The sequence below is a fragment of the Ixodes scapularis genome, unplaced genomic scaffold (genome assembly GCF_016920785.2).
Source record: "Ixodes scapularis isolate PalLabHiFi unplaced genomic scaffold, ASM1692078v2 PGA_scaffold13__105_contigs__length_92229423, whole genome shotgun sequence".
Lineage (NCBI taxonomy): Eukaryota > Metazoa > Arthropoda > Arachnida > Ixodida > Ixodidae > Ixodes > Ixodes scapularis.
In genome coordinates this window covers 86,018,159-86,041,817 of record NW_024609839.1, presented here as the reverse complement: position 1 = coordinate 86,041,817, position 23,659 = coordinate 86,018,159, and the positions used below count along the sequence as shown (strand labels likewise).

At 45.1% G+C, this 23,659-nt stretch overlaps 1 protein-coding gene across 1 annotated transcript; it reads left to right on the top strand.

Moving 5' to 3' along the window:
• The first annotated feature begins 1,356 nt into the window (after positions 1–1,356).
• LOC115329815 lies at positions 1,357–22,435 on the top strand. Its single transcript, XM_040218541.3, has 19 exons — positions 1,357–2,079; positions 3,789–3,861; positions 7,158–7,217; positions 9,157–9,216; positions 9,509–9,562; positions 11,855–11,917; positions 12,001–12,060; positions 12,152–12,193; positions 12,270–12,329; positions 12,398–12,448; positions 13,112–13,261; positions 13,684–13,737; positions 18,323–18,385; positions 18,483–18,542; positions 18,625–18,678; positions 18,755–18,814; positions 18,883–18,933; positions 19,881–20,179; positions 20,932–22,435. Exons 1-18 carry the CDS (start codon positions 1,468–1,470, stop codon positions 20,036–20,038), a joined length of 1,785 nt encoding a protein of 594 aa, XP_040074475.3. The 5' UTR covers positions 1,357–1,467; the 3' UTR covers positions 20,039–20,179; positions 20,932–22,435.
• The last annotated feature ends 1,224 nt before the right edge of the window (positions 22,436–23,659 follow it).

The following is a 23,659-nucleotide window of genomic DNA, read 5'->3' as shown; positions in this document are numbered from 1 at the left end:
TTACAATAGACGCTAGAGGCTCAGCTGGCGCTAGTGTGCTGTTGCAAATTGAAGCAGACAGCATGCAGTCAGAAATTGACTTCCGGTAATGCATTTCTATGGGAAAAAGCGAGTGCATTTTCTCTCTGCGCTCGATGATAAGAGCAAATATCACGAATAATTTGTACGTACTAGGCACATTGGAACATTTCTCAGTCACGCAGACGAAATAATTGCTGTAATTGACCAATTAATTGGTCAATTACAGCATTTTTATTTGAAATTCGCGGCATTAAAAACGGTGTTAAAACCGCTTCGTATGTGTATTTATGTGCACTGTCGGACACTGTTAGCGCGAACACGGCGTCGACGCTTTCCAGCATGGGGGATATACGTGCCAAACGAACGAACGACATGTGGAAAACCAAGAGAGACGGCAAGAACTACGCAGTAACACAGGGTAAGTAACTCCCTGTGCTTGCAGACGATCAAAATAAGTTGAAAGTCACGTAATATAGTCCGATTTGCAATAAATAAGTACTGCTTTATTCTTTCTGCTCATGAATATGTGCGAAGATGCTTGTTCTGTGTTCAAATCATCACCCGCACGCTCCAAATCTTTGCGCGATAAAAACTGACCAACATAGGAAATAATAAGAAAACACACCTTTCGTAGCCCACGTACTTTATTCTTTACGTTTCGAACGTTTTTTTTTTAACCGCTCGTAGAGATGCACGACGGGGTCATTTTTATATAGTGAGAGGACAGGCATATTAGCAATATATAAGCACCAACGGAATGCTGGCGAACTTTGAACATACTCTACATTCCTTTCGATCGTTATTTTGCTTAGAATCGTCGCTCGTTTCTACATATCTGCCATGGAACAGAGGTTTGGGCCTGAAATATAGCGAAGTTTAACATCGTTCAGTGGTAAAGGAAAAATGCTGTAACTAAAGCAATTGAACTTTCACAATACTAATTAAGGTACATACTACCCGGTACAACCGAAATAACAAAAGTTATTAATGTTATTTTTCGGCGACGAGACAGGATTCACGCACGTTTTCCCATAGGAATACACAGGAAGACTGGAAAAGTAGACTGCAAGCTGTCTGCTTCAATTTGCAACCGGAAGTCCCATAGACACTAGCGCCAGCTGAGCCTCTAGCGTTTATTGTAATAACTCTATGACTGCAACAAATTGGCCACTTATTGCTTTATCGATAGATTGCGATACTAAAATAAGAAACAAAATCATGTTCATAAAATGGAGCACTAACGTTTTAATTATAACTTTTGACCCCGTCGAGCTAGGTTGAGCGGCTTCCTAGCCGTTCGCGAAGACGAAGCCGCTCAAAATCTAACATGGCGCAGGCCCTCTGCCGTGTCCTGCCGCTGCTCCCTACCGCGGTCGCCGCGGTACCGTCGGTGGCCTCGCCGGCCTAGCGCTCGCGCAGTGCGAGACGTCTACCGAGTAGCGTGCCATGTCGGATGCTACGCCAGGGCCTCTTAGTTTTTGTGGTCGACCTGCTGGCCGACCTAAGAAGTACGCGACGCCAGAGGAAGCTAGAGAAGCACGGAATGCAGCTCGCCGAGCCAAAGCCCGAGAACGAGGTGTGCCGCCACGGGTTCCGTCATCGCCGACTAGGCGAAGGCAGCAAAAAGCCGAATCCAAGCGCCGAAGACGCGAGTCTGATCCTCGTGTACTAGCTAAAGATGCCGAAGCTAAACGTCTTAAGCGAGCTGCAGTTTTTCCGTTCGCCTATATGCGCAGGTTCGTGTCTACATCTGTAGATTGGGTGCCGTCGGGACATCATTGCGCGGTTCTAGGTTGTACGAACAACTACCGGAAGCGTCAAATAGCATGCAACGTGCCCTGCAGCGCGCACAAAAGCCTGCAAGGCGAGTGCGGGTGCAATGTTTTTAAGCTTCATCGCTTTCCGAATGACAAGGAACTCCGGCGTCAGTGGGTCGCGGCGGTCAATCGGAAAGACTTTTGCCCATCGCCGTTCTCCCGAGTGTGCTCGCGGCATTTCACGCATGGAGTGCGCACCGAGAACTCGGTCCCGACTGTCAACATGGGCTACACTCGCAAGGTGCGTACATGTTTCTTCGTTGGCATGGGCTCGCAACTTATTGCGTAAGAAGACGCCTTGAGATTTCGGTTGCACGCCAAAAGATCCTTAGTAGGTGCAAATTGACCCTCAGACCTCCTTTGGGGCGTGCCAGGTGACCGTCATTGGTTTGGCACGTAAAACCCCAAAATTTTACTTTCGTGGGAATGGCGCTGCCTTGCACGTGACGTCATGCTAAGGAAGGATGAACGTTTAGCCCACTTGTGGCACTCCGCGAAGTGGGGTTTGGCCCTTTCCCCCCCACCCTCTCTTCCTTCCTTGAGACAAGTCAAGTCGGTTACAATCTGCTCATTGCAGTATGGGCATGTTGTCTGTGTAGGAATGAAGTTGGGATTTTTACATAAACTTGCGGCTTCTGTTCATTTCCTCTTTTAGGACAGTGTGACGGCACTTTCCGTCCTGAGTCTCCGTAAGGGGTACCGTTAGCATCTTCTGAAGCTTCTGAAGCTTCTGGGAATAGGGTTTTCTTCTCCCTTGTGTCGGTCCATTTTTTGTTCCTCGAAATGGAGTCGTACGGTGTGGTGGTCCGAGTCCCCGGTCCATCGGCGCAGGGACCGAGATGCTTACGCACGTCGGCGCTGCGAAGGAGGAGACGGTTGTACGCTCTCGCAGCACCGTTGGCAATCTCGTTGCCCCCGATTCTCTCGTGTCCGGGGGCCCGTCCGTTTAACTGCTTTTGGTCTTCATTGTTCCAGTATGTTTTTAATAGACCCTTTTCAAAAATCCGTGCCATCGTCTGCCCACCATTGCATGATCACATACTCTCGTTATGCATTAAACAGAGGGGCTCGTCGCTGTTCGGTGTGAACTCTGTTCAGCTCGTATTGAAAACGGGTGCTGTGACATCGTTCGGCAAGGACCCTGATCTAATCCTACGCTTCGTGCCCAAAAATGGAGACCATCGATGTTCCTTAGACTTTTGGGAAAGGGGTATATTGTAGGGCTGATTTCATGGTGCATTTGGTGGCCTTCCTTGCTTCTTGCGAGATGTGAAGGTTGCTACTGTTGAATTTGGCGGTGTGTCTTCCATTATGTCCTATAATGCTGCGTGGACGGCCTTTACTTCTGCTGGTCTGCAGCGTTCGATGCACGTTGCTTTAGATCCGTCGTTTACGACGCACCATGCAACCGTGTACGTACTTCTCGTAGACAGTGCAACGGATGACGGAGTTCGAATTCTCTCGCACCGTTTCCACTTCTCGCTTCTGTCTCTTCACATACTTTGTTGTTTGGCCCTTACGTTGCAGACTTGCGTTTTTCGGGAGCGGAAATCGTTCTCACAGTGGGATCTTGTCCCCCATTGCCGTCGCCTCTTGCACAACTATGTCGTTTATGGTGAGACACACAAACACTCCTGCTTCCCTCTTTCACTCTTCCTTCCTCCCTCGCCACCCCCCTGCACAAAAGCAGCCATGAAGCTGCAGTCGCTGCCACTTTTGGTGTTCTGAGGTTCTCCAACGCGCCTACAAGAAAAAGTGCATCTCGAGCAATGATATCTACAACTATACTACTAAAGACGAAGCTTGCAAAGCAAATAGCCTAAAAGACGTCAGCTAAGAGTATATATTCTAAAGCACATCTTGCGACCATGCAACAGCTGCCGCTGTTGACTGTTGATCGCAGTCCACTTTCTGTAATCATCTGCAATTTTTTTATTTTATTTTTTTCAGGAACATTTTGGTCCGGAACAGTTCCAGATGGCCCCAAGGAGGACTGGCAAGGAAAAGGAGAAGAATGCCAATGGTATATGGACCCTCTTCTCTCACCGGCTGCTTTGTGGTTCGAGGCTTGCGAGAGAAAGTTCCCGTTCTGGAATGTCTGGCGCATGCTGAAGTCGAGCCTTTTAAGGATTCATGTGACATCTTCGTGTGTAGTGCACGGAAGCCTGTGCGCCGAGAAACTGGGGGAGAGGAGGAGACAAGAGCATGTGGGGACTTCGGATTGCCGAGCTCTGGTCAGAATGATTAGTGGGTAGGTATAAAGCTAGCTGTCTGTCTCCACAGCTCTCGTCTAACGCATTAGAATGCCAGCACCCAGCATTCATTCTTGGATCCGACGAGGGCAGTGGAGACAAAAGCAGCTAGGTTTGGGTATACCCACTAACCATTAAAAGCGGAGCTCTGCATTCTGACGTCCCCGTACGCTCTTGTCTGCTCCTCTCTCTGTTTCTCGGCGCACAAGTCTGATCACACTGACATCCGACAACAAAAACGGTAGATCGACGTTGTGGGAATACCTCCTGTTCTGACTGAACTAAACATCAGATATTTGCCCTTCGTCTGCATGTCCCTCCACTTTGGAGGGACATGCAGACGGAGGCATGCCTCCACTGCATGTCCCCACTGGACATGCAGTGGAGGCATGGTGTTACCATGCCTCCACTTCGGAGGCATGGTAACGCCATTTGTGCGACGCAGATTCCGAATCGTCGGCATTACACAGAAGGGACTGTACGGCGCTCTTTTCAAATACAATGAAAAGAAGGGTGGGGATGTGAGACGTAAACGTCCGGCAAGTGCTTTGCAGTCTACCAAAGCTGAGGCCAAATCTACAGAATGCAAGCGCACACTTTGTTGCGTTAGCAAGTCGCAGCAAGACGCGTCGACTTCGGGGGCAGTTCCACGTCCGTCGGAGCATGCCGTGGCCGACGTTCACCCAAAGCGCTGTAAAAACTAACCGTTAGGAAGTGTGTTCAATGTCTCTGTAGACCGGGGTTTGAGAGTGATTTGGTTTGTGTGCAAAACGATTGGAAAGTGCTGGTCAAACAAATCTGCACAACTGATAACCTAGACTCCTTCAAACTTTGCTTCCAATGTAAGGCGTCTCTAATAGCCGATTCACACGACGGACCGAATCGCGAATTTGTCCACGAACCGTGTACCATGTGACCGGCACGTCACCGATTCCTGCGATCCGCACCTCAGACGCCGGACTGATAAAGTCGAGCGCCTTTTCACTCACGGGTTTTTGGCGGGAGATTGACTTGAAAAGTGTTTAGTCTGGCAACGGTACAACGTTTTCTTAGTTTTTTTTTGTTTTCAGACGATTTAAACAAAAATGGCACATCATTGTGTTTTGTGCATTTGCTGGTTCATTTTTGTTGCCTGATTCTTGGTTTCACACGTGAAAGACAATATAGAAACTTTGCCCGGCTGACGCGACGCAGGTTCCGGTACTCCCCCGGGTCCGTGTCAAAAAGCTCCCGTCAAAACTCGTCTAGCACGCCGCGATAATTCTTGCACGTCCAATCAGGCTTTCACCGAGGAAGACATTTTTTGGGGCTTTGGTGTACTTGAGTGGTTGAAGGCACCTCCAAACGCCCCTCTGCGAGCCCAGAACGTTGTCGCTTCTACGTTGAACCCTTCTCGGGCAGGGCCACGCCTGTGTCACTGTCATGCCTTGGGTTAGTAAAGCTAGTGGAGCTTCGCACGAAACCTATCACTGTTTTTGTCTCGCTCTGTACGTAACAGCAGCATACGATTCTTTATAGCGGTAGCGAACATTAATTTTTCTCTTGAACAACTGTGCCACGGTGCAAAGTTAGTGTTTCGCGGCACTGTGGGGTGGCGAGCAGGTTCGGTCCATCCTCACTGGCGTCTGCTCATCGTCTCTCTCGTGTGGATGCGCTTGGAAGACAGACAAACCGCGGACATGTCGTCACGTGATCAATTTGTCCGCGGATCGGTCCGTCATGTGAATCGGGCATGAAGGAAACCGAGCACATTTACGGTTAGTACTTGGAGACAAGCTTTTGTAATTGCATTCAATATGTATATTTGTTTATTTTCTTTGACTGGTGATCTCATTTTATTTGTTTGACTCTTTAATCGTGTTTAATGTGTTCGTAAATTAATTCGAAGCTCTGCGCACGTCATTCGTGTGAGATGGTCACTTCGCTTGTCGACAGCTCTGGTGGTAGTGGCAATCGAAGTGCCAGCCTTTCCAATTCAAACTTTTAATGCTTCTCAGAATTCAATTCGGAGAACGAGAGCTTACATCCGACGGAGGAGCTCTGTAAAGTACCGCCGGTTTGGAATCCGAAATCGCCGGAATGTCGTGGAAGTGGCTGCGGTAAAGTGAAACCGTATGAATGAAAGGTGACAACTAGATCCACTAAATAAACTACGCTTCAGATTAACGACACTTGAGCCATCTTGTGGCTTAAAATCGTGGTGGCCAGTTATCTGAAGCTTTATCCAAAATCGCAGGAAATGCTTTTCCATTCTCCAGAAATGTTAAAACAGTTTGCAACAGAGCAATACGATATCACCTCAGCTTCCTAACGCCGTATCTAAAGCTGAGGAAGTCTAATTTTTTTTAAATTGTGATGATCGACAGTCGCGACTGCTCTGCTTTAGGCATCAAGATGGTGGCGCCCATTAGCACATCGGAAAACGGAGTGCCGATACTTTAAGCGTAGCTCGTTTTGTGACTCTAGTGACAACTTTTGCCTTCAATATTTTCATTCGATGCTTCTAAGTTTAAACAGTTCGGAAAGCACCGTATGTGCTTCCGCCAAATATTTAAAAAGGAACCCTTGCATTGACCACTTCTTTACGCCCTTCCTTTGGAAACAAAACCTAACCACTAGGAAACGTTTTTTGGCAAAATACTGTCGTCATAACCCTAGTTCATTTTTTTTTTTTGTTGTTGCTTTTTTGGCGTAATGTGAAATCAATGCATCATCAAACTGTTTTAAGGTAACTTTTTTTTTCTTTTTTAGAAAGGTTGTAATTGTAGGGTTATTCCTTGTTTTCATTAGCATTCCATTTTTTTTTTTGTCTCACTAATTTAAAACTTTTTTTGTTTCGTAACTTTCAAAATTTTGACATGGCTTTTGACTTTTCAGTTATAGCTTTGACTTTTCAGAATTTTTGACAAAATTCTGAAAAGAACTTGGGGAATTAGTGTTTTGGGGGCCGTCTGACAGGCAAGATGCATGCTGGTCTTAGCAGCAACTTGTTTACTATTTCTTTATATTACATTGATACATTTTTTTTTCATGCGTCATTCATCATGTCTTGAATGTTCTGTCTCAGATGAGCAGGATGACTCTGAAGTTCAAGAAAGCGAAGCCATACTGCCAGACGATGGACCAGGTGAGTTTTAGCTTTTACGTCTTTGGCCCTTGTGGACGATGGTTTAAGAGGTTAGCGTTATTGGTTATTGAAGTTTCTGTGCCTTGTACGCTAGAAGACTATCTTTTATCTTCATGCCGAGCTTTAAGCTTTTGAAAATACCCGTAAATTCATTAGCACGTTAGTGGCAACGTGATCATTTCATTAATAATGATAGCAGTTCAGTTTATTATTCCTGAAAGACACATGGGGTATCTAAGGAACCTAACCTTTTGATTAATAAAAAGACATTCTTGAGGTGTGCTATGCAAAGACAGCTGAATTTCATTGATAAGGGTGGCAGGCAGTGTTGGGAAGTACTTTAAGTACATTGCACTTAAAGGAGCTGTGCAACAATTTCAGTGCTTTGTTTAAATAATTTGGGAGTTGTTTGTGGTGTTGAACATGTAAACCAGATGGCGCCACATCCCTACTCTCCGGTATGCGTTGGTAAAGAGCCCCAAAGGCAGCGGGCGACATGGGGCAGAGATGAATGGCGTGCGTAGAAGACGGACATACGAGGCTTACGTTATGGGAAATAAAGTTAATCAGTTTGGTTCGTAACCTGGTTGTCTCCCTCGGCGTTAAGAAGAGACACTACAAGTCTGGCGACGAGCATGGGATGCCGCGGAAGACCGCAAGAGGGTTCAGCTCGACGGAACGCCTAGAGAAGACGCCAAAAGAGACCCGGGAGCAAGACCACAAAACCACGCCGTTCGAGAGCTGAACATAGGAGCCGCCCTAGAACCAAGTAAGCAGTGGTCATGGACCTTAGCGTCCCGAGCATTCCTCCGTTTGATCCACATGCTGATCCAGCTTCTGTGTCTCAGCGCTGGATGCGATGGCATGCAAGATTCGCGAATTATCTCATCGCCTCCCACGTCACGGACGACCAAAGAAAGCGAGCACTGTTGCTGCACCTTGCGGGAGAAGCCGTTCACAATGTTTTCATCACACTCCCGAACACGGGCACTAGTTACGAGACTGCGGTCGAGAAACTGAAAGCTCACCTCGAGAAACAGAGGGAGCAGAAGAACGCTGCAACACAAGCGAAGAGGCAGGCAACGAAATCCACCATCGTCGTCAAGTCTCCGAATAGCCGGTGCAAGTATCCGAATACATGGCGGGCAGATCGAGCAGCGGCGCGACACACTAGAAGACAGAACGAAGCCTTCCGAAAGTATGAGGCGGAAGCGGATCACAAAAGAATGCGTCTCAAGGGGCAAGAAGCATCTAGTATATCGTTGGCGGCCGCCACCTCGGCAGTTGCGAGACGTGGCCGTCCACGCCAGCACTCAGCGGTGTTCAATTGGACATTAATGCTTTCTCATTCACAACTCATGAGAAGTGGTTAGGTGTCCTCTTCAGTTTTTAGTTTGTTGGACACTCTGATTTCTTTGAATTTTCGCTCTTCTGAAATTTTAGGTGTGAAATGAATGCATGATCAAACTTTGTCTCAGAGTCACAATACGTTTGTTTCTGATCCAAGGTGGCAACAGTATTGACGATATTTACCATATGTTTTTTAACATAGTTTCACGGCTTCATCTTTAGACCGCCAGGCGCTCTGAATATAATTCACTCGAGAAGGCTGTTAAACAAACCTGCCACCCCAGCTTTCTGTTCTAGCTGTTAAGTGTCATCAATTTCGCCGGTGTAGCCGTTTTCTACTAATTTTTTGTTGCCATTAGCAGTTTCCATTTTTGGTTACGTTAATGTCATCTTTTTTTTTTTTTTTTCTTGTAACTTTTGAAATTTAGTTGCAAACACTTTGAAAAAAAAAAAAAAAACTAACGAAATGACTATTTCAGGTGCTCTCTGACAGTCTGATTATCTGCTGGTCTGAATAATAGCTTGGTGACAATTTCTTTATATTTTGTTTTCTTGCATCATAAATTATATTTTTTATGTTTTGTCTCAGATGTGCAGAGCGATTCTGACACCCAAGAAAGCAAATCCATACTGCCGGACGATGGACCAGGTGAGTTTGTGTGCTTGTCTTTGACCCATGTGGGCGATAGTTTTAATGGATTGGCATTATTGGTTGTTGGAAGTTCTGTGACTTAAACAGTAAATGATTATGTCTACTTGTCTTTATGCAGAGCTTTACGCTTCTGGAAAATACCTGTAAATGCATTAGGACATTAGTGTGGGATCATTTCTTTGATAATTGCAGCCAAGCACTTTTAAGCTGTGAATTGGGCATTAATAGCACCTTAATTATAGCACATCACTTTGTGGTAATTAAAGCCTCCTGCCATCTTTTTTTGCAGGGTGGGGCAGTTCCAGTGACAACAGTTTGATGCAAGCTGTTACCATCAAGACAGGTTCGTTGCTGCACAAGTAGTTTTCGCATTACGTAGCGGCTCATTTCGGGTCGAAACGTAACATGAAAAGGGGCTGGCAACATTTGACGGTTGTATGACCGAACAGGCGACCTAAATGGCACGGGAACCAAATATCAAGCCGTTGCACCCTCATCGAAGCCACTGTTTATTGCTCCAGAGAAAAGCAGTAAAAAATAATTTTTCCAAGCTGCTCATCCTACAAAAAAAAGCAATCCGATGCATTGGCAAGTTAGATTTTTGCACTTGCAGAGATCTTTTTTCTTTACACTTGAATTCTTGCAATTCAACAACATAATAACTTACATCTGTATTCATTTACGTTGCAACAAAAAATCGCAAGTCGCTGTTTCTAGAAACGCACTCCACAAAAAACCGCTACATAAAGTATGCCGTCAAAAACCATTTTCAATCTAAATTTTTCACAAACCTCGCTTAATGTAGGAAAAGAGCTACATGTAGCTGACATTATCAGCAGCAGGCCACTTCTCGTTTTTCTAGCTTTTCTTCTGTACCTTTCAGCATAACCTAATATGTCCCTCGGCACTAAAACATGTCCATGGCTTCTCTGTTATGGCTGTTTAAGGGGGGAACACTGCTCCTAGAGCTTTTGTTTTTATGTAACTTGGGATTGAATACAAAATTAAAATTGTGCACCTTATCGGCCTTTACAATCTTTCTACATATATGTCCTGAACTCTTTTCTAACCATGGGAAAAGCAGTAATTTTCAAAGGATCCGTGCAACTGCTTATATTTTTCTAACTAATTTGCATATGCAGAAATATGACACATCAAAATGTGGCCAATTGTTCTTTCAAAAGAAGCACAGGTTGGTATAATGTGGGGAAAGAAATCTTAAAATGTAATGTTTTTAAGAATACAACGGAAGTGTGGAAGGCGCATAAGCGCCGAAACTTCTACAGCTATGTCAAATTAAACGACAAAAAAATTCTGAATATAAAAAATGTGCCCCACAAACACAGCTATTATTTCTCAAAGTTAGTGTACTCTAACCGACATTGTCTATTATTGATTCGTCGGAGAGTTAGCCTTCATAACACGTGTGCTTTTCTACGAAGGAATGGTTATATTGTTGAAACATATTACACCTCACATCCTCAGCAGAATGATTTCTTTGTGTTCTATTTTGGTTTTGTCATGGCCTTGATTGCTGAGTTCCTTCCTATTTAGCATTTTTGTCCACCTTGTTGGGAACATAAAACGTGCGCGCCGGCTCAGGACAGCATTGGAAATCATAGTGATGCTTACTGACAATAATCTGTTAAGTGAAGCCTATAACATCATTTAAAGTGTCGCCAGAGCTCTCGACGTCTAAAAAATATGCCACAATACAGTTGAATTATCTAAATGCCATCTTTCTTACGAAGACTGATGCAAGCAGTTAGCCTTGTTAGAGAAGTGGAACCACTTTTCTCAGGACTATTTTTGACAGCACACTAGCTTTCGATCAAGCTCAAACTTATATTGAAACCGAAACTACAGTATTTTGGCTATCCACATGATTGTGGAACATAGTTCTCCACACTAAATTTAATTTTTTGACGGCCCTTGGAAATTATTTATCACCGGTGATCGACGACCTATGAGTGCGATCAGGAAAGAGTTAATATTGGAAGTTTCATTTGCAAATATTATGGAAAGGATAAAGACAATTTAAAATGCTGAGATCAGAAAATAAACATAGCTCAGTAAACTGAAAGGTATGTGGATTCCTGTAAGGTTTAAATGGAAGCTCTCTGGGAATTTATATCAGGGAGTATAAAGGGCATCTAAAAAACACCTGAAGTTATGTTTAACATATTTATACCCCTTATTGGATAGCTGACACATGTACCTATTGGAGAAAGGAAGAGACTGGGACAATTGGATGCGTGCAAGTGGTGATATGGCTTCCATAAAAGAGCAGCGTGTGAATACCAGTTCATTCTGAAATAATAGCAAAAAAGCATGCACAGACCCATTTTACAATGTTTTCAAGTCAGTATTTTAGGATAACAGAGACTTGTTTCACAATAATACTTCAGGACAAGATGATAAGTGCCTGTCAATCTCCAAAAACAACTGCAAAAATATGTATTTTTTTATATTTTGTTTTAAAAAGCAGTGTAAAGCATCTATCTAGCCCCCTTCCTTCGTACCTTGGCGCAAGCCAAACATATAAAGCCAGGCCACGTTTTAGCATCCTCTAGTGTTGTTTTCATTGTGTATCAGCATAAGTTAAAATTTCACTACGCTGTGCTTCCACTTGCAGAACCACCAGATTATGTTGAACAGGACGAAGAGCCTAGCAGCCATCTTGTGTCTGTTAAGTCAGGTCTGTCATAGAATTAGCACCTCCATATTTTTTTTAAACATTAACTTTATTGAAAAGAATTTCAATCCCTTTTGTATTTGCAGAGCCAGAATGTTACGAGGAAGTTCGGGAACCTAACAGCCTAGTGCCAGCTCTTACAAAAGGTATGTTGCCGATAGCACTTATTTTTATAGCTGTTAACATTTCTGAACATTTTCTCACAACTTTTTTTCTTTCTGTCTGCTCAATCGCCAGATTACACGAACGTGACAAAGGTCACGTTCCACTTAGATGCAGGTGCGTGCTCTATTAAACTGTCAATTTCGGCGTTCATTCGCCGGCAGCCCGTTGAATTCGACCACATTCTTTGCAGAGCCACAGGTTTCCGAAGACGCTCAACGACGCTGCAACAGGGCAGTGGATGTCAAGATGGGTCTGTTGTCTTCGTGGCATTTTATGGCTAGGTGCCATTCTAAATGTTGGAATCACTTGCGTGTGCAGAGCCGCCAGATCCGACAGAACTCCACACCAAGGCAGCTTCCACGGGGACTGGTATGTAGCCATGCTATTGTTCTTTCCGTTTAATTTTTTAATTATTTTTTAATGCAGAATGTGTTTTTTAGTTGATTTCTATATAGAGTTCTGTAACGTTTTAGTGTAACGCTTTTTACTGTAACGGCTGGCAGCAACTGAACTTCCAGCTGTAACGAAAAACACCGAAAAGCGTTATGCCCATAGGTAACCATATAAAAACACATCAGTTCGTGGCAGTATTTGAATTCGCTACCTTGAGATTGTGAAAGAAGTTCTCTGCCAACTGAACTATCCAGGGACGGCATTTGGAACGCATAAAAGTGATCTCTTTGGCACTGAAATATTTTTTATACATAAAAATGAAGTGAGCCCCGTCTCGTCTGACTCTCACGGCGTGATGAGCCTGAAGGCCTATCGCGCCGTGAAAATCTGCGATAGGCCTCGAAGGCCTATCACAGATTCTATGGTTATCAGTCTTTGTCAGCATAATCAAACTGTTGTATTTTTTTTTCTTTTTTTTTTTTATTTGGGCATGGAGGTTTTTAAAGAGAGCCCATGAAATTATTTATGCCTTGTGGCTCTCTGGCAAACCAGATTCATAGTGGTCTCATCGACAGCTTGTTGACAACCTTATGTATTCTTTCGTGCGTTATTTGTGATATTTCGCTTATTTTGTCGCAGATGTGCAGCACGACTTTGCTGCCCAACAAAGTGGGACCATTCCAGCGAATGCTAGACTAGGGCTGTGTTCCAAGTCTTACCCTAATGGATCAGAGTTGCTCCGGCGGATCCTGTTACGTGGCAAGACAGATGGAGCATTGATGGACGCGGGTAGGTTTTCGAACCCTGAAGTACATATCTTTTAAGCTAGAGTGAGATTGAGTAAATTTTGGAACACATCCCAGGTGAACTTGCACATTTATGTCTATCGAGCGTGGCCAACAGTTCGATGGGTCGACGTTATTGGTTGCTGGAGGCTTTATGCCTTGTACACTGTGAGATTTTCAATGCGAAAGCATTAATTGTCCCATGGAGTGAACTGGTGTTATCAGCTTTCCTTTGCTTCTCTTTATGGAGGGCTTCAAGCTTTTGAAAACACCTGTAAGTGCATTAGCATACTGGCGTCAACGAGCTCATTTTATTATTAATGGCGGCAAAGCACTTCTGTGCTTTAAATTGGGGCGTTAATGACACAATCATTTCCAGCACATAACTTTGTATTAATCGCAGCCTCTTGCCATCTCCTCTTGCAGGATTGGACGGTTCCAGCAAAAACGCCGTGATGACAGCCATTACTATCAAGACGGGTGTGTTGTTGCACGAGCATTTTTCGCATAATGTAGCGGGTCATTTCGGACTAAATCTAGCAGTAAAAAGACTACCAGTATTTGAAATTTCTACAACAAAACGGGTGGAGCAAGTGCACCGTGCCAATGTTCACAAAAGCACTGCACAGCGTGTGATCGTCAAAGCCCGGCAGACACATGTTTGTTGCTTCGTAAAGCGTGCCATATGCACAAATGCTGAAAATGGGAAGCAGCCAGATGCCCGTTTCTGGAATGGTCTATAGGATGTGGAGGATGATTGTAGAATGCATTGGGGTCAACCATTATTGGTCCCTCATTATTAAATTTATCGGTCAGGAACAGATAAAAAACTTGTCGTTGCAAGTTACTTGTTGTACAAAAGAAAGCTACCGGATGTATTGACAACTAGACTTGTGCGCTTGTGCAGTTTGTTGTGTTAACCAGAGTTTTTATAATTTAATAACACTAACTTGAGTAGCCAGAGTAATATGCTGTAAATGTTCTTTTTGTGGGCTGAATATTTTGCAAAGTGTGGATTTCTGAAATATTTTGCAATTTGGAACAATACGTAGTGCATTAGGTACCATAATGTGATATACCTGCATGATAAATTTTTGCATTTTATTTCAAGTTGCAATATTTGCAAAAATTAATTTGTATACATTACAAAAGGATAAACAACTGCTATTCTTTCTTGAATGAATTATACCCGCAGAAAACAGCAGCATAAGACTTGCAGCACAAATTATTCTTTTAAAATCACATTTCTGCGAATAACGGGTAACAACTTACAGTTTAGTTTGTTTCGTAACTGAATTTTTACATCTTCTTCCGAGGACCCTGGGCATTGTCCTTGCAGAGTCCGAAAGCAAAATAAGGTAGTGCATTTGAATGCTCCTATATTAGATACTTAAAAAAAGGATCTATTCTATATGTCTTAATATTTTTGTACAAAGTTTGTGCAATTATTGCACCAACTGTATTTTTATAGAGTACAGTGTAGACCGCATATAACGTATGTCTCGGGAGTCGCGAAAATCCGCACTATAAGCGGTACCGCGCTATAACCAAAACATCAATTTTTCAGGCCAAAATACATGCCATGAAACAACTTACCTTTGTAAAAGAATTTATTTTTATGTTAGATGAAAAATAAAGCTTAGTTTGAGGAAAGTCTTTATTTCACCAGACTAGTACAGTTCTGTCTCAAGTGTGTCACACATTTTGAAAGAAATGAGCGGAGTTGCGGACGGACGTTGCGAGCGTTCAGGATTGCTAACCCTAATCACTTTTCTCCGGAGATGAAAACGCGTGAAAATTCGCATCCTTCATACGTACGCGCCAGTAATAACTTGAGCACACGCGTGAAATGCGCCAAATAAGAAATCCGGGCGATGTTCGAGGACAGAAATGCTTAGAAATCACCACTGTAGTCGAAGTAAACAAACACGACGACACGGGCGTTTCTGCCGTCTTGAGAGCGCCGCCACGACATCGCCGCACGAGTAGGTGGATCTTCCCTTCTAGTACTACGTGCTGGGTTATCACAGCGACACACAACGAAAATTCACAGTCAAGGATAGCGCTTTTACGCAGAACAATGAGATGAACGCCGTCTACGACGACGATTACAACCGACGCCATGTTTACGGATAGAAGCTGTAGAAACAGCCGGCCCGCGACCGAAGAGAAGGAGGAGGAGGAGAAGCGTTGTAAGCAGGGACTCAAACCGAAAAATATAACGTTTCGGTTACGGTTACGGTTACCGTTTCCTGTTGATACCGGTTTCGTTTCGGTTTTTTACGGTTTTAATATTTACGGTTTCGGTTAGCGGTTACACGCTCCTCAAAACCGGTTTTTTTTCGGTTTCTCCAGTAGTCTGTTTTATTAAAATGCTAGACACGTGTTTTACAATAAACGGTTTCAAGTAATCCCAGTATTCCAACAACGGGGTATTCACAGTACCAAAAATTCAAAAACGACTTCTGGTACTTCGAATTGGTCAAAAGTTGCACGTGTTTCTAGCTCCAACACTTGTTCCTTAAATCTATTCGCATTATATAATTTGGTACCCAAGCATACATTTCCCGCTCCTTGAGACGTCGTCCTGTCTGTTTTCTGTCCCTTCTACGTTTTGAAGTTTCTTCTCTACCCCAGTGTCAGGTTAATTCAACATGGTTACAGTTACTGGTTCGACGAACCTTCAAACAGGTTCGACTTCGTGGACAGTGCGGTTAGATTTTGATACAAGCATGTCTAGGTTTGGAAAAAATGTTTTTACGGAATAAGTTGCTTTTCGTTTAGAAGCAGTTACAATCAACAGAACATGATTCTGAAATCTTAAAAAGTTAATAACAAAATGGCGCAGCCAGACTCTGCTGCGTCGCGCGATGACAGCGCAGCAGATGTTGGTTGCACATCTCTCCACGGGGCGCGGTGCCGCCGGGGCTGAGATGGGCTCTGATAGCAAACCAAAAATTAAAAATCCGTCGATTTTGCGCGGTTTTTCAGAAAGCCGTAAAATGCTTCGCGTGCCTTCTATCGTTCTGCAATTTGTTGATTTAGTGGTTTTCGATGATGCTGAGCAATTTTCTAATTTAAACCATGCCCTTAAACACAATATTAAAAAAAGTTATTTACGCAAAAAAAAAATTAAAAACCTAATTATCCTGGACTTTAATAATTTTCCTAAATGGGCCCCTGGCCCAGGACCAAAACGCCACAAGCCTCTTTTCGTTGCGATGAGTAGTTCTCGCAGGAGCGATTTGGCCTGCGTTTTCTGAAACACCCTGTATATATATATTGGTGAAGTTTGGTAAATATAAAAACAATGGACCGGGAAAAGTTAATAAGTCAAAGATGCGTACTGTCGGAGTTACTAATTCGAAGTGTATTACGACGTTTCGAGCGGGGACCGCTCTTCATCAGGACGAGCGGTCCCCGCTCGAAACGTCGTAATAAACTTCGAATTAGTAACTCCGACAGTACGCATCTTTGACTTTGTGTATATATATATATATATATATATATATATATATATATATATATATATACATATTTCTCAGTGTATTTATACGAAACGTCAATGCAAGACCTTCGACATTTTTTTTTCCTTCTGTGTGGTTCCAAAATTGACGATCGCGACACGTTTCAGACGACATGAATACAAGGTTTTGTTTGCCGCCATCTCTGTATGATGGTCAATGTACCTCGTTTCTTCATTCTGGGCTACTGCAGGTCAGGAACATCGGTGGTTTTGAAAGAACCGAATTCGATGGACATCTCAGAATTCTAACTTATTAGGTAATACCCCGAAGGCGACACGTACTGAATACATCTAGTGATTGCAGGAGTGTGGCAGATAAAGAAGTAGAGACTTTTCATTATAAGCTTGATCACTGATTCCAACTAAGTGTTCTAATCCTAAATATACTGAACGGAAATGTATCACCAGATGCACAACTCGCTTACGGTAACTCCGTCAAATGGCCAAGACATTTCAAAATCCCTGCTCAAGGTCGTTCTTAAGAAAAAACTAACATTTTTATTTTTCGGTTAATATCGGTTAAAACCGGTTCCAGGAAAATAAATTACGGTTAGGGTTACGGTAACGGTTTTCATAAAATTCAAATAACGGTTTCGTTCCGGTTACGGTTACTGAAAAAATTTCGTTCCTAAACGGTTTTCGGTTTCGGTTGCGGTTACGGTTTGAGTCCCTGGTTGTAAGAGAGGTTGGGGGGGAAAGGCATGCAACGCGCACGAACACTTCTCCTCGACCTGCGATTGGTCTGTCGTTGCGGTTGTTTGTTTCTTTGTTTCCAACGCAGCGGAGGGACGCACGCACGTGAACGACACGTGCGTGCGTCCCTCCGTCGCTAAGGCAACTGAAGCCTCTCTCTTCGCTTCTGCCCGCTTTTTCGAGCAACATCCTTGCCCCGCTAGTAGGTGTTGCGCTAGTGCAGCGTGCGGCTCGCGCCGTCGGCGCCGTTATCTAGTGTCGCACAGGGAAGCGAGCTCGCTGCTCCGGTCGTCGGCGCGGTCGGCGGGCTCTGCCAAAAACCGCACTATAACCGGTATTTCCCTTCGCGCGCCTGCATTTTAAGCGGTATCTAATTACATGGAGTTCTATGGGAGGTGAACCGGTGGTTTAAAAAAACCGCGTTATACCCGGTCCTGCACTATAAGCGGTTACGTTGTAAGTGGTCTATACTGTATATAGAAAAAAGACATGCATAACAGACTGTTGTGACCGCCAAATCCAAAAAGAATTTAACAGGGTACATTTCGTGGAATTTCTTAATGTTAGAAAAATTATGAGCACAGATGTTTTCTAGCTTTATTTAATTTCAGCATAACCTAAAGCACCCGTTGGTACCTTTTTTTAAATCCCTGTTAGTTAAGCGCATCCAGGGCATCATGAGAGTTAAGCTTAGGCATGTAGCTCTTTCCTTCATATCTTGGCATGAGCCAAACATCTCGTAGTATCTCAGGCTAAGCCTCCTTTTAGCATCTCGTAATAGTATTATTGTTTTCATGGTGTTTTAGCATAAGCTAATATGTCACTTTGCCTTTCCCGCATTTGCAGAGCCGCCAGAATATGTTGAGCAGGACGAAGAGCCTAGCAGCCATCTTGTATCTGTTACGTCGGGTCTGTCCTGAAATCTGTGCTTGTTTATTTTTTTACTTTGGGTTTTACAAAGCATTTTCTTTATTAAAAATGATCTCGCTTTCTTCTTCACTCACAGAGCCGGAATGTTACGAGGAAGTTTGGAAACCTGGGAACCCAGTGCCAGCTCTTACGAAGGGTATGTTCAGACAACATTTCTTCCTGTACTGGGAACATGTCGTCAAAATGTTATGCCTTGTGTCATATTTTCTTCCCACCAGATGAACCACCAGATCACACGGACGTGACAAAGGTTACGTTCCACACAAATCCAGGTCTGTACTTTATTAGACTGGCAATTCTGACATGCAATCGCTGGCAACAGGTTGCATTTTACACCGTCCTTTGCAGAGCTGCAGGTTTCCAAAGAGGCCCTACAACGTGGCAACGCAGCAGTGGCCGTTAAGATAGGTCTGTTGTCTCAGTGTCGTTTCGTAGCTAGGCGCCATTCTGAATGTCGAAACCACTTGTGTGTGCAGAGCCTCAAGATCCGACGGAAGTCGACGCTCCGGCGGTTTCTCTGGGGGCAGGTATGTAGCTACGCTCCGTTATGGGCCCTTCCCACCACTGGAAGCGACGTCCATTGTTGGTCTTGTAGTTGGCATAATAGGGCGTCCGCCGTTCACATTGCCAAGTCCTCGAAAGAGATCGCCCATCGCCCGCAAGAATCAAACCTGGCCCAACGACTTTACTGTGCATTTACGCAGGACTGCTAATTTTTTTTTCTTGCAGTTTTGTCCGTATAGACCTTATTAATTATTAGCGCCATCTCTCGGCGGACACGCAAACTATCGTGCCTCCACGCCATCTTTGAGGCTCCTCCACCGTCTTCGCACTGCCTGCGTAGCCTTCTTCGGGCTAGTTCATACGACGTTGGTTTTCTGTGATGTGGTGGAGGCGTTGGGTACTTAGAAATGAATTATATTAGCGACCCTGTAGTTCTCTTCCTGTAAAAAATGAGACCAACAAGCTTGCCCATGACATGTTCGCAGACAACAGAGTTGGCGATTAACGTAATTTGCGGTGCCTTTTCCCGAAAGAGGCAGCGAGAGGCGACAGAGTGCTCCGCGCCCGCTTGCTGCGCCTTTCGGGCAATACTGCATGTGCATGTGGCTTCGTCTCCTTTCATTTTTGCTCACTCTCTTACGTAGGAGTTGGAGCACTGCGGGAGCTACTCTAGCCTTGACAACCCAGTGCAAAATAGTTTATGCCGAGCATGGGAGCTTGCACTCTTAGCTTATAGTGCAGGAGTGCTATAGGCTAAGATTACTATAAGGCAGTCGAAGCAGCTTCCGAAACTGGGAGCTTCCACTCTTAGCCTTCACTGTGCTCCCCACCTGTCGTAAAGATATCTAGTCTTCATCTGCAATGTGGACATTGGGCGATCGGTCCCACCTCCTTAACAAAATGTTGGGTTTATCGTGGGGATGTCCATACAGTGAGTAGTTAGTGTACCCCATCCATTTGTTGCTTCTAGGTTCGGGGGCGGCATCCTCGCAGGAAGTCGGGCAACATTGGGTCCTTGAGGATCCGACCGTCGCGGTGTGGCCACCTGGGCACGCACCACCTGCCGTCTGCGATGAACTACGGCCGCAACCAGACGTAATCAAGTTCCGCGAGATTGAACGGTCATAGCAGCAAGCTGTTGGGACATAGTTGTTTTGACAATGTTGTTGTGGCACAGTTGTTGTGGCACCGTTGCAGCAAAATGTTTGGTGGCGTTGCGACACATCAGACCGGAACGAGTCGTCGTGCCGGCACAACCTGCTGGTTCAGGTAAGGTGCTCCCCTTGGTTAGCTTTTGGAGATGGCGTACGGTGCCAGGATTGTGTCTTTGATTCGTGTACCTACCACGTCCTCAAGTTTAGTCCCTTGATTTTCGGCCTACGACATTGTCATGCCGTCGCATGCCGCGAGCCTGCCATTGACGAAGTGGTGGAGCTGGGTGCGGGAAACACCCGTTCTGCTGCCGGTCGCGCGCCAGCTTGACGGTTTACAGAAGCCTCGGTGGTCAGGAGTTGGAATGTTGTGACAAACAGCCACACTTGGAATCTGCTGTTGTTGTTGTTTTTTTTTTACGGGACTTTCACGCCTATTTGCTAGGATCGCGACATCCGAAGCACGTCACTCCGGCTTTTGCGATGTCATCTGTTGCCGTTTTGGGACCGCTTTAGATGCATGTGTGGAATAGGACACTAATCGCAGCAGTTGGAGGCACATTCCAGGCACCGTACCTTAGCGCAGCGACTTTTTTGGCCACAGACACAATCAAAGTTCTGTCTATAAACGGAAACTGTTCACTCTGTGCCTGCTGTGCCAATCGTCGCAGGTCCCAGTAAACGTGGTGCGTGTGAAGGCTTTGCTACGAAATGCTCAACTCATTTTCGAAGAAATGTGTATGGCATGGGATACTGCGAGGGCACGAGATGTTGGTTCTACTAAATTTCAAACCCCTCCGGACGGGTCTGCCATTGTCCTCGCCGGTCGGTTGCCATTTCTATGCCGGTCATAGACTTTTTTGTCTGCAGGAAGCCGTGGGTCCACAAGAGGATAAGATCCAGTCCAAGCAGTCCTACGAGCTCTTCTTTGGTGGCTTTGACTACGTTACGACGGACTTGAGGGTGACTTCGGGTGGCGAGGAGAGGTCGCGGAGTGTGTGGTAATGCAGCCACGGAACTGGCTACGGGTGTGCGGCCGGAGACGCAACCAGCCGAGCTTTGGGTCGTACGGAAGAGGAAGTACGATGTCCAGAAAACGTCCACGACTGGTGTTTACGTCCTCCTCAAAAGTGTCCGTCAAGTCCGTCCGTCGGTTGTGATCCTGGTGGTGTCGCAGCAGTGGCGGTGAATGTGGCAGGTGCAAGCTCTGCTGTAGGTTGCTCTCCAGCTTGAAAGTCCAGGCAAGTTTCCACAGCTAGGAGTTGGGACGCCGCAACGGCGGCGACACTTGCATTCGCTCTTACTTTCTGCCTGAACTTCTAGCCCCAACCGCCAGGGCTTTGACATGTGACTTAGTGTCTTCCGCATTGTCATTTGTTGCCACTTCGGAACCGGTTTTTGACGTGCGGGCGGAATGAGGTGCCAAATGCACCAGACGACTCGTTCCAGGCACCCTTGTTGCAGCTCAAGGCGCACCTACTGCAAATGAGAGACTACGTTTCCAACGTCTCCTTTGATCGGTGCCAAACTTCAAATCTGGTGAAGGAGATCCAGTGGTTGTGAACGAGCAGTCAAATTAATGGTGCACGTACGCGAGAAGCGGCGTGTAAAGACCGTCGCATTTTTTTAGCACATGATTTAGAGGAGATGCAGTCTGAAAGTCGGCAGTGCGTTTCTTAGACTGCAAGTCCAATACATGAATTCACATTCTCAATACTGTCTCTTGGCAGTGGGTGTATGCTTATGCCAATAGTCGTGGGCTTCGGTGATACTGTCTGTTGACAGTTGGCAAGGCCCATATTGTCACCGTCTAGGCGATGCACGGCCTAAGTGACCTGGGCGTGCACGACTACATCACGACGGAAGGATTGTGCTGGGAGACGCCGTATCGTCTCGATGCAGACTCTTGATCCCACATTGAGTATCATGGACATGCCATTCAAGTTTCAGTGGCCCGCATTTTGGCATCCGTGGACGCGTATGATGCCCTTTGTGGTTTCACTTTGTGCGTGTGTGTGCACAAATAGTTTGGCGTTCGAGTGCGGCACGGTCGAGTTTGTCGGAACTCCCTTTCATGTTCATCAATCGTACAAGCATTTTTACCATTTTGTGAATTCATTATTATGATGCGGAAATCGTAAGTTCATCGAGTGGCTGAGCCGATTTATTGGTAGTGCTCCAAAGAGTTTGTCGTACAAGGAAACAGGACTTTCCCGGTTTACATACTTGCATTAAGTCCCGAGTTCTGTTGAGAAAACGTTTTTGTTTTCAGTTGACCTGCCAAGTGCTCTGGTTTTTCACTTTTCTGCCTTGTGTTTTAGAGGTGAATAAAGCTTGAAAACCTTGAACAGCATTCTCCCTGCTGTGTCTCCAACTGATACTTTACCTGTCACTCGTTTAATAATCTATTTGGAATGACTGCTTGCATTGAACTTCAGACAATGCTGTTTCATGAAGGCAGAAAATGGATGTAGGCAGTATATTTTTGCCAGGCGGACACAAAACTGGGGGTTGCTCAATTTTCCTTTCCCATAGTTTCGTTTCCCACATTTTCGGTGCCCGCAATAAGAAAATGGGCAAAGTGAAAGTGCCGCTGTTCCGTGCTCTAAAGGACGCTGAGCGTTTGGAGGCTTGGTCGCTGGTCCCGGAACATCAAGCGTGCGGTCAGAACCCTCGACAGTATGTGTGTGATGTGTGCGAAGCACTTTGAAGAACACTGCATTAAGAAGACATTTAAGCACGTTGCAAACGGTGAACTAAAATGATCCGATAGGCGAGTTGGTTGTACATAATACATACACACTGCAGCGCAAAGGACACGTAAAAGAGGTAGACAGGACAAGCGCTTGCCCTGTCTATGTCTCGTCCTTTGCGCTGCAGTGTGTATCGCGTAAACGGTGAGCTCGTCCAGGTCCAGCGCGGCAGACCTCTTGTGAGGAACGATGCTGCTCTTACCATTTTTCCGGGTGCACCAGGTTATTAATGCTAAAGCACTAAAGGTGCACCAAAAACGCTTCTGAGATCGTTTGTTCTTTGAGATAACTCATTGTACGGGATCTTAGCATCCCAGAAATCGAAAAATGCTCGTGCGACGGCTATTTCCGTACCAAAAATTGGATCGAAGTTTGTGCCATGCCCCTTTCTGTGCGGAAAATTCTAGAGCGCAAAATCCAGTGGAGGGGCCGGCAGCGCCTCCGCTGCCGGCGCCTTTGCTTGTGATTGGCTGATGGGCGACAGTCGTCACGCCTCTGGCGCCTCTGATGAATTTTGTGCTCCAGATTTTTCCGCACAGAAAGGGGCGTGGCACAAACTTTGATCACATTTTTAGTAGGGAAAGAATTTTCGCACAAGCATAATTTTTGGATTTCTGGGCTGCTAAGATCTCTTTAGTGCACGTTTAAAGGGACCCTAAAAGCAAAAAAAAAAGTTGTTTTTTTAAAGTTTGGTTGGGACACGCATGTCAAAAATATTTTATGCGAACAAAAAAGTTTTTGGAGCAACATTGACAGTGTGAGACGCGATATATTCGGTAGTCACGTCCTTTCCACTTGTTTTCTTTCTCTGCGTTTGAAGCGCATGAAGGAGAGGTGGATCGGCT